The 11,881-nt window shown below is 43.7% G+C and overlaps 1 protein-coding gene across 1 annotated transcript in view; it reads right to left on the minus strand.

Moving 5' to 3' along the window:
* Positions 1–11,881, minus strand: part of LOC115322543 — a 38,030-nt gene that overhangs the window by 25,595 nt on the left and 554 nt on the right. Inside the window, exon 2 of the mRNA XM_040214930.1 lies at positions 893–1,055. Coding sequence (XP_040070864.1) covers positions 893–1,030 — 138 coding nt within the window. The 5' untranslated portion in view covers positions 1,031–1,055. The remainder of the gene's footprint in view (positions 1–892; positions 1,056–11,881) is intronic.

Below are 11,881 nucleotides of genomic sequence, written 5' to 3' on the forward strand. Positions count from 1 at the left end.
TGGAAAGCGACAAAATGGAACTAGAAGAACTAATCCCACTTAGTTATGTTTAAAAAAAAACTTCATGAAAGAAAAAAATGAAAACCCAAGTCTAAGTAAGAAAACCAAAATATGATTTGCAGGAACTGCAGTAATTTCTTTTGCAATTTATGCAAGTCTTGGTTTTTGTTTCCCGCTAAGAGTGACAGGGCTTATTTGTTGCCGAGCGAATCAGGGCTCATTTTCAAAGATCAACCAAAAGTTCATTTTTCTATGTTTCATATAAATGTGCAATCAGTGTTGAAGAAGTTTAAAAATTTAAGCATCTTTGAAACGGATTAAGTTTGATGTTTGATGCTCTTATGATTACCGAGTCATGGCGTAAGAATTCAGACAAAATGAATAGTCTAGAGGATTAGAACATATTTATATAAATCGAAGCAATAAACTAGAAGAGAGTGTGTGTACGCTTTAGAATGTGGCTCGACAGTGCAGTTATTGGTGATTTCACTACTATTAGAAGAGACTAGTACTAGATCATCCTTTGCAGCATAAAAATAATATTTTTTTTGTTCATCCTTCATTGAGTGCAAATATCTCTTCCTCGCTTGAGTTCCTAGACGTTATATTAGGTGTATTAATAAAAACAGATGCACATTTCATTTTGGTGGGGATTTCAATTTACAGGGCGTTCCAGAAAAAAGGAAGAGTGCTTTCCGGCCCGGCTAGGTAAACCATGGATAGCAGAAAGCTCAAACTATGTGAGGATAGGACGGTATAAATTGGGATGTAAAGTAAATGTTTGAGAACAGAACTTTACCTTAATCAAAAGATAACAAAAAAATATCTATAAGCGAACGTCTACCTGTGTCTGATATCGTCAACACAAGAACAAAGAACAAAAATTAATTACCTCAGTGCTATTCAACAAAGGTGTCTCCACTGGTATCCACACCGAACCAGCTTTGCTTGGAGATGTTGATGTGACTACGAAGACCCCGAGACAGATCATCAGGAGTGACCACGCTTCAAGATGCAAGTGCAGGGGCATCCCTCTTGTTCTTTTGTAGGCTTGCCTGTGCAGAGAACGTTTGTCGTTGATTATAGAGTAGTTTCAATGTCTTTAACAAAATGCACACAACGCGCAAAAAAACAACAAAAAACATGTTAGCAGATGCATGCAACACAAGCCCATTAATGTTAACTCAGTGTCAATTTTAACAGGAACGGGGCTGCATATTTGCGTTGCTTTTCTGCAGACTACGTCAAAAGGCGATAGCAATGCGCGGAGAAAGTGAGGGAGAGGAGGAGGCGAGAGCGCGCGTGGATGTCAGAACGTCGCGTTCTGATTAGAATAATTAGTGGGTAGACTTAAAGCTAGCTGCCATTGTCTCCACTGCACTTGCCGAACGCGGTAGAACGCAGAACACCGGCGCACGGCGTTTGGTTCTCTCATTGACGAGGAGTGCATTGGGGAGAAGCTAGCTTTATGTCTACCCACTAACTATTCCTATCTATGTTCGGCGTTCTTACAGCTCAGCGCGCTGTCGGCTCTTCCTCTTCCTCAGTCCCTCGGCACATTGGACGTTTCTTGTCTGAAGGTCATGTATCGCTCTTTAAATTGAGGTGAACCCAGTTTCCTCGCTCGGCCCTCGATCGGAGCAAAACGACTCCAGCTTGCTTCCCCGCTCGTATGGGCAATTGCTGTTTTCTCTGTTCCCGCGTCTCATTGGCGCGATGATCGCGCCGAGCCTCGTGGGTCCACCGCTTTTCTTCAGCGATGCCCTTTTCAATCCACTCCTCTCCAAGAACGTTGTAATGTGCAGGAGGTGGCGTCTACATTTTCCACGCACGAAACGAAGTGTAATGCTAGTGGGCCGTGGCGACGAGATGAGCTGTCAATGTATGAGCCTATAGGGGGACTCAATCAATGGACACCGCAACTACGTTTGGAACAAACAATTCTGGTGCTGTGTGGCAACGCGCTTGTTTGGCCCAGATAGAGAGAGAATAATGGCGGCACCCACAGTTATTTTACGCGGCATCGATCGGGCGAGATTCGGAGCCCAACATTTGCCTGGCCAGCAGAAAGTCAGCGTGTGAGTTCTTTTTCCAGCGCACGTGCGCCATAAAGAAAAAACAGCGGCACAGGCACTGCACTTTCCCGCGACCAGCGCATGTGGGCGATAAGGAGGATAAATCGGATAAGGAGCGGAGAACCTCACTCAGTCCCACTTCCGCCTGTCCTTTCATCTGACGACTGGAATTAGGGATTCGAGAAAAACGTAGGTAATTGGGCTCCTAACTGATTTTTTCGCTTTGTTTCTTCTTTTTTTATATATATAAATCTTACTTGTTGTTGTTGTTGTTTTCTGTAGTCTATAGTGTGCGAGGGTATCTTAAAGGGATACTTCGACGAAATTTGAAACATACCCGTCGTGTTCAGAAATAGGCTGAATATAATCCAGAAAATCCGTAAATGACAATCGCACATTTGTATCCTGAGCTTAATGGCTGTATTTACTGCTATAAACGGCCCACACTGGCAAGTGCTCGAAGAGCAGCCAGTGGGGGCCACGTCACATCCGGCGCAATCGTGACGTAGTCTGTCTCGGGATGAGCAAAGCTGCGGCGAAGCTGACATCGTGAAAATGCCTTAACCGTTCCAGCCACCGAAGCGGTCGAAGCACGGCAGCCATCGGGCCATTACAACTAACCGCAAATCTGCTTTTGTGTGAATTTTGAGTAAAGGGTTAATCTTCTATAATCTTGTAGAGGGAGGATAGCGCCGTCTGAGACACACACAAAAAAAGAGAATTAAACGTCTTCTATCTCTTAGCTTCGAATTCAAGAACCTTAGAAAAATACCTAAGGGTTAAAAAACAACTCAAGTATTACTCATATTCTTATATTGGTCTTCCTTCATTAAATCTTACAAAATTTTCTTCGAAACCTGCAAACACCCCCAAGACACAACCGTGCTGCGGATTACGTTCCTAGTGAGATAGAAATTGTGTTATTTGATAACTTAACCTATTCATGCTTGTTTCAAGTGGACTTTTAATGTGTGAAATAGCGCCTGAAGAGGCCCCAGTTTACGTTGGCAGTCCATTAATGTTTACAGGTAATGTGCATTGTTGTGTTAAAGGCCCCAACGTACACTTCGCGCTTTCCATTTTTAAACCGCCTCCTTTTTTCCTATATCCTCTCTACTTTTTACCTCGCTTCAACTTGGCTGCCGCGCAGGTTAGAAGTGAGCTCTAAAAGGATTATCTTCCCTTCAGAAAACGTAGGTTGTACGTCGGTTTTTTGAGCTGTAGATCGAAATCCCATCGATGCATATTTTTACAAAAAAAAATAAAATATAAATTTAAATTGTTTTTTTTCTCTCTAATATTAATAGGAAACAAACATCCACTATAGAAAATTTCAAATCTAATTTAAAAATAAATGTGCCACACCTAGAAGGCACATATACACGAACACACACGGATACACGCGGTCTGATTCCAGGGTTATGTTTTTATAAAATAAGAAATTGAGCCATACATGATGGTCACTCCAAGGATATTAAAGTTGCTCCCCTAATAAAAGAAAGCATTTGGCACCTGTACGAAAGTAAACTGGTTCCCAAAACTTCTTTGGATTGGAACCGCCTTCCCACCTCCATCGCCATAATCCAGGCGGATGATTTGTTTAAAACTGCTCTTTCTAATTTTTATTGTTCATAACTTATATGTGCTTTGCCTTTAAGTTATTCATAGTATAATTTTTCTTGTTGAATACAACCCACTCCCCTCTGTAATGCCGTTGGCCCTGAGGGTATTGGAATAAATAAATAAATAAATACCTGTTACAGTTTAGCCATACCAGTCACCCGTTTGTCAAACGGATCACCCGTTTGAGCCATACCGGTCATCGATTTAAGCCATCTCGGTCACCCGTTTGGGCGAACGCGTCACTCGTTTGGGCAAGCGGGTCGCCCATTTGTTCAAACGGGTGACCAGTTTGCGCAGCCGAGTGACCGGTGACCGGCAAACTGCTCCGGTTTGATCAGACGGCTCTCCCGTTACGCGATGAGCTTGTTTGATACTGAAGTACAGAGCGGACGCACCGGCACGCCTCCTTCACCCGCATGCAGTCTCAAGACAGCTGTTGCGATGCTGCGAGAGTGGTGCGCCGACCACTGGAACGGCTTCGCAGGTGTTCGCAAGGCAAAGCATTCTCAACAACGAAGCAGCGTCCTGAACACCGTGGTTCTGAATCATCAGCAATCTAACGGTGCTCGGGAGCCCCACGCTCCCATTCCAGCAGAGCGAGCGCGGTCGGCCAGATCGAGGCGCTGTCGGCTCTCGTGTCGCGGTTGCTACGTAATTGCTCTGTCTGCACTGCTGACACGTGCACTGACAAAACAGCTCTCTCGAGACTGATGCCGGTCAAATAGGCGGTCAGAAGCATGGCGCCCCGACTGGTGCCCCGTGTGTGCAAGCACGTGCAGCATGCACGTGAAGATAGCTTCGGCAGGCCTGCAATTTCACGTGCTTGCTCACGGGAGGGAGAACACGGTGACTGCTAGATGCCCTGTGTACAATCGTTTATAGACGAGTGTGTATCCCGACATAGTGTCGTGACAACGCGTCAACAGTAGTATACTCGCTTCATCAGGGGCGTAGACAGTGGTGTGATGTCAGTTAACACCCGCATCGAGAACAACGATATCTACATTAGCAACTATTAACACCCAAAACAAATATCTAATTACTGAATCGTGAGGTGCGCCTCCTTAGGAACGACCTCACTATTCTTCGAATTCCTGAAATCAGCAAACGATGTTGCTGAGCGTTTTTTTTTTTTTTCATTATTATGAGATATTAAAGTTGTTTGAGCTTCATCAAAGCCCACTACCCTACTACGTGTCGTGGTGCGCAGGTTGTTTGTTAATGACAGCAATATAAACTAAACATACGAATTAAAAAATATATATATATATTGTTCAGAAATAAGCTGCGCCGTAGATTTCGAAGTTCGCTAGTAACATTTTTTTTATTTTTCGTGAGTGTTTTGTACATGTAACAAAAACATGTAGGGGAAGGAGTAAAGTGCCAAAAAAAGTTGCATTCGTTTACAAGTACAATCAAAGCTAGCCACAAGAACGCTAGATACGCGGGGAATAAAAACTACAGAATAAAAGTCAAAGTTAAACACAAGAACTTACAAAAATAAATTGTTAAATAGGAAATACCATGCAAAATTTTAAAAAAAAGAGAACGGGCCTTTTTTATTCTTATTTTTATTTTTAGTTCGTTGTTCTGTTTTCTATATGACAATTTATTTTTGTAAGTTCTTGTGTTTAACCTTGACTCTAATTTTGTCATTTTTAAGTGTATTCTCCGTGTATCTAGCTTTCTTATGTCTAGCTTCAATGTACTTGTAAACTAATACAACTTTTTTTATTGTGTGACTTTTTTTAATCGCCATTAAATTACATTTTATTTTATTTTTATCATTCGACGGCTGTTCTGTCTGCGCACCTTACTTTTGACTATATATCAACGCAAGCGTCACAAATTTGTATACATATATAGTGAATGAAGAGGGGAAAAAGTGATTATTTTATTTATTGCATTCATTTCATTTCATTTTCTTTATTGAACCTTAAGGGCCCGTGAGGGCATTACATGAGGGGGGGGGGGGGATCATTCATATTATACATTGGAAAAAATAGACACAAAAATAAATACATTCAGGAAAAGCTTGTGAAACACTTAATAACATAAAAAGTGCAATTGAAGACTTGATTTAAAGGCGTTTGGGTCTACGATGGTGACGATGGAGGATGGAATCCGTTCCAGTCATTCATAGCTTGTGGAAGGAAAGATCAGTTGAAAGCGTTTGTTGAGCCGAAATCCTCTTGATGGTACAGGCATTGTCTGGGCGAGATGATGTTTGATCGGGAGGTGATACTAATGCTGTTTTAAGGTCAAGACAGTCATAATAGATTTTGTGAAGGAGGCAGAGCTGAGAGACTTTCCTACGAAGTTGCAAAGAAGAAAGGGTAGAGCGCCGTTCACACTCTTGCGACCGAGTAAGACCGAGAGAGACCAGACCGGTTTTTAAGCTTTTGGCGACTTCTTAGGACCGCTTGCGCTTCAGCGGATCTGGTCCTAAGAGATCTCAAGAGACTTAAAAACCGGTCTGGTCTCTCCAGGTCTTACTCGGTCGCAGGAAAGAAGTAGTCTGTTCTGTTTTCACTGCTATTGTGAGCGTCTCGCTATATTTTGATTTTAATCAAGTTTCTCACTGCTCGGGCCAGGGAAAAACCATACGATCTTCTAATTTGACGCATCGCTCACCGACCATGGCCGCGGAGGGCCTTCCTTCCGGCCAAGTTTCCACGCCAACCGAAATGGAACAGGATTTAACGGGTATGTCGAGCTCCTCAAGCACCATATCCTACTACGAAAGTATATGTGATGATCAAGATATGAATTCAGAGCCATATCAAATGGTCCTGGGCCGAAAGAGACGCAAATCATCTACTAGCTCAGACTGAAGCAGTAAGACAGTCAAAACCATGACAAAGGCTCATCCCCGCCTTACAGTAATAATCAAGCCCAAAGATTCAGAAAGCATGATTGCAACAATTAACCCGATGAAGATTACAGAGAAACTTGAAATGACTGCTCCAGATGGGGTCATCTTGGTTAGGCCCAATCGAAGACTCCACGTGCTGGCGATTGACACAAGAAACACTGAAGCCACGAAAGCGCTTCTTGGACTCACCTCATTAGGCGGAATGCCTGTCATCGCTTACGAAGCACTTCCACGGGAATTTGCGGCCGGAGTGCTCTACCAGGCACCAGTTTACATTACCGAAGCCGAGCTACAATCGGCAGTCCGTGCAACTGCACCCATCATCTCCATTTCCCGACTGGGTAAATCTGAGTCTGTCAAAGTCGTCTTCAGCACGGACACACTACCAGAATACGTCACCGTGGGATACACAAGGTTCAAGTTGCAGCCGTACATAGAGAAACCACGCCAGTGCTGGAAATGCGGTCGTTTTGGACATGTCCAAACCGCCTGCACAAACGACGTGCGCTGCACTCGCTGTGGAGGAGCACACGACCGTATGAAGTGTGAAGCGGCTGACCTGCTCTACACAAATTGTGGTAAAGCACATGACTCGACATCGCATCTGTGCCCTGTGTACCAAAAGTAAAAGAAAATATATCAGTACAAGAGCGAAGCTAAAGTTGGGTACACAACAGCAAAAGCGGCCCTACTGTCATCGAAGGAAAAAGTGTCCCAAGGTCGCTCTAACTTCTGGGACACACAAAAGGGATTCTCGAAAAGAGGAGACTTCCTCCTTCCCCTCTTCTCTCGTCGTGGCCGGACGCGAGACAGTTACCGTCACTACCTCTCAAGGTTCCTAGATGGGCATTACAGACGACTGAGACGAGGCGTTAGCGACATCCACCAGGTGCTCTTTGCTAATCGATTAATTCGTTTTAAAATTAATTTTCATGACTTTTCTAACAAGATATTGGTGTGTTCGATGTGATACTGCTTCTTTGAACACACTTAGAACAAAAAATGAGCGCCCAAATTTCGTTTTAGTATTCCTTTAAGGTCACATTACGTCAATTTCACCGCTAAATTCAGCGGAAACATTTCCCCGCTAAATTTAGCGGAAAAACTTCCCCGCTAAATTTAGCGGAAACATTTCCCGCTAACTTTTTCGGGGAAACGTCCCATAGTGCAACACGCTGTGACGCCGACGTCGACGCCGACGGTAACGGCAACGGCGACGCCGGCATCGACGCCGCTGAACCCGTAAACGGGAAACTAGTCGAGCTGCGCTCTAAAGGAAAGGAGAAATATTTTGTGAGTCGACGTCCCCTAAGCCTAATATCGTGAAAAAAGTATTCGGCATTGTGGATGCATCCCGGGGCGGATGCAGGAATTTCCTGAGGGGGGGGGGATCAGGTGTTGGTCAGCGTACCATTTATTTAGGAACCCCCTCCCCCTCTCCCTCGTTTCACGCCCTAAATTTTACACATGCATAAATCAAGAGGGGGGTCAGGACATCCGGACCCCCCTCTAAATCCGCCCCTGGACGCATCTAGCGTTTATATCAGTGAGTAATACTTGTGAGCAAGAAAGAAAACGATGTGATCTGTCTTGCTGACAAGTTTGTTTCACCAAAAACAAATTCTACAGACACCCACAATCTCATTTCTTGTTTCGGGAATGTTCAAGTGGACGTAGTCTTACCAAAATATTTCATCTTTATACATATAGGGTGTTTCAGAAAACGCAGGCCAAATCGTTCCTGCGAAATTCTTTCTGAATTCCCCCTAACGCCAACTTTCTACAAGAGATATATAGACGATATCTTTCTTATTTGGACACACAGCGAGGAGGAACTGCTGGATTTCATAGGCTGTTACAATTCTGTACACCCGAACATTAACTTCACTTACCCCTACTCTCAAACGGATATTAACTTCTTAGATGTAACTGTAAAAATTGAAAATGGTGAACTCTCCACAAATCTCTACCGTAAACCGACAGATCGACAACATTATCTTCATTACCAGAGCGACCACCCCCGGTATTGTAAAAACAGCGTCCCCTACAGCCAAGCCCACCGTTTCAAACGGATTTGCACGAAAGAGGAAGATTTTGATGCGAGCGCCCAGAACCTAAAGACAATGCTGGGAAAACAAAAATATCCATTACGTGTAATTGACGACGCAATTCAAAAAGCTAAACAATTGAACCGCGAGGACTTAATTGCGAACCGGCCCCCCAAACCCGACCTACAACGCACGAATCTATGCCTAACTTACAGCACAAACTTTCCTAATGTAAACGGTATACTGAGACGGCACTATAATATTCTAGAACAAAGCGAACGTCTTAAACGTGCGTTTCCGTCCGCCCCCGGTGTGGTCTACAGACGATCACGTAACCTAAGAGACTCACTTGTAAACTCTCGACTGAATTCGTCATTGTCAAATGACGAATGCAAGCCGTGCAAGAAACCGGGATGTCTGGTCTGCAAACAAATGCAACATACTGGCACCGCCAGCAGCACACAATCGCAATTCTGCTTAAAAATTCGAGGGAACCTGACGTGTGACTCTTCAAATGTGGTTTATTTGCTTGAGTGCACTGTCTGCAAAATGCAATATATAGGGCAAACGAAGAGAGCATTCAGGGAACGCTTTAATAATCACAAATCTCATTCAAAATCGCTCCCAAGCCTATCTCTTTCAAAACACCTTAGCCTCCCACATCATTCGTTCGGGAAACTTTCGGTAACGATCCTTGAAACCGGATTTAAGTCAGACCGCGAACGGGAGCAGCGCGAATCGTATCTCATATACCGATTCAACACGATCGATAAAGGAATAAACGAAAATCCAGGGACACTTGCAGCGATTAAAACGTTGTCTAAGAATTAACAGGGATCACCATTCTCACCCTGACCAAGTGGCACTGCATTGGCTGGTGGAATTGGACTATTATTTTGTTTGTGTGTGTGTGTGTTTGTACGAAACAGCGAGCCTTCCACACGCGCTTCTGTGCACATTGCGTCCTTTTTCGTTGGTCTACCCACTCATATGCGAGATCCGCTAATATTCAATTTTCATTTCTTTTCATTGAAAGGCGAAGGAAACCTGCGCCTTCCGCGCTATGCTGTCCGGCTGCACACAATGTTACTCGGTCTTGACCCGAGGCATGCGTATTTATTTGTATTTATTTTAAGTTTTACTTTAATGTTTTATCTTTTAAATTTGTATTTTTAATTCTCTGTCCGGTACGACGACAGCTTTGCAACTATCCGGGGGTATTCGCCCCACCCTCCCCTGCGCCCCCCCCCCCCTGCCCCGCGATCTGCTCCTTGCTCCCCTCTCCCCTCTCTTCCGCGGCGTGCGGCGCCCGAGGGGACGAGGGGTGACCGTCGCGGAGACGGACGCCCACATCGGCTTAGCCTTACGGACAATTAGTACCGAAGATGTCGTTCCAGAGCCAGTGCCGTCCGTTTATGACCTATTGTACCCACCGCAGTGTCGGAGATTTCATATACGCCTCTTTAGCTTTGAAACCCGCCGCCCTAACGTGGGAACGCGCTCAAATACAACTTTTTTTTTTTTAGGTCTTTTTACTTTTATTTTTCGTGACGTCACGTCCTCCTCGCCCCATTGGCCCCTTACTGCTTTGCACAGTCTGATGCCCTCACATGTATGCCATCTCCTGACGAAGCCGAGCCTCTCGGCGAAACTGTCGAAATACATGCAATAAACTCCTAGCATAGCAACTCCGCAAGTACGGATCTCTGACTTATTACATTTTCCCGGTCCATTGTTCTCAAGCTACTCTGCCTCACCTATATATATATATATATATATATATATATATATATACAACGGGCATGGTGGCGGGAGGCCGAAGGCGAGGGTATATAACTGAGAAGAAAAGACCCTTAGTGAAAACAGCAACAACGGACGATTTATTCTTCTTTATTCTTATATATATATACACAAGGGTGTTTTTCGTTTTTTTTAAGCTTAACAGAATTTTTAAAAACAAACCATGAAAGCTAGGTTAATCCGGTCTGTGCAGGTGAGTTGTGCGGCCAGGGGGACATAGTATAGGGGGCTAATCGTCATGATCAAATTAATTAAAATTCGTTAATTAACTTTTTAATTAATGAAAATAGTCATATAGTTCCAATTAGAAACTTGCTCGGCGTCATCGAAAACCGCTAAATCAGTAATTTTCAGAAAGACTTTGAACGCGTGAGAAGCGTAGTAGTGCACTAAAGTTACCGCTCGTGGAGCAAGTACAAGGTTGGGGCTAGACAAGAGTCGGAAAAATTGCGCGGACGCCTTATTGCAACCGCTAGCTTTGTACGTTCTCCACGAGCGCTAACTTTAGTGCACTACTACGCTTCTCACGCGCTCAATATCTTTCTGAAAATTATTGATTTAGTGGTTTTTGATGACGCTGAGCAAGTTTCTAATTGTAACTATATGTATATTTTCATTCATTAAAAAGTTCATTAAAAAATTTTAACTAATTAGCCGACTGATCTTTACAATTAGCCTCCTATATTATGTCCCCCTGGCAGTATAACTCATTTGCGCAGACCGCATTATTCTAGCTTTCGTGTTTTTTTTTTAATTCTTTTAAGCTTAAAAAAAACACCCTGTACATATAATAATATATATACACTAGTGACAAACTGTTAGCAACTGTGAATGTCTATACTTTTGTGTGTATAGACGTTTCTGCCAGTTGCCTAGTCCTGTATCAACAAGCAGCTTTCTTAGGCCAGCACATTAGCACGTACTATATTTAACGCGCGAATGAAGTCTTTTGTGTTCTATTTTATTTATATGCAGTAGATGACTCCTAAAAGCGTCGTACCTTGTCGCAGCGTTCAGATAACGAAATAAAAAAAGTGGCAAATTGTTCTAAGTGAGAAAGCAGAAAAACAAAATCAGAACACTAAACCCCGGTCTTACTAATGATCTGGCCTCCATCCAACGTGATGACAAATACCTCATTAGCCTTTTTTTTTTTTTTTTAAATTTCGGTAAGGTTCACTCAAATTTTAGCTAACGGTTTGTTTTCCTTTTATGGGTACGCTCGTAGGTGCGTCTTGGCTAGGGTAACCCGTGACCACAGGCGTAGACTACGGGGAGGCATCGGGGCTCGTGCCACCCCCCCCCCCCCCCCCGGTAATGATCCCTACCGAGACGCTGTTTACATGCCATGTGACGAGCTTCTAGTAGTGGCATGTAAACAAAATAACGCACACAGCGACGGACATATGGCGATATACATACGCTGTAAAATGTACCCCCTAAAATAAACTACTGATAAT

This window comes from Ixodes scapularis, unplaced genomic scaffold, assembly GCF_016920785.2.
Source record: "Ixodes scapularis isolate PalLabHiFi unplaced genomic scaffold, ASM1692078v2 PGA_scaffold5__190_contigs__length_132052651, whole genome shotgun sequence".
In the NCBI taxonomy this organism is placed as follows: domain Eukaryota; kingdom Metazoa; phylum Arthropoda; class Arachnida; order Ixodida; family Ixodidae; genus Ixodes; species Ixodes scapularis.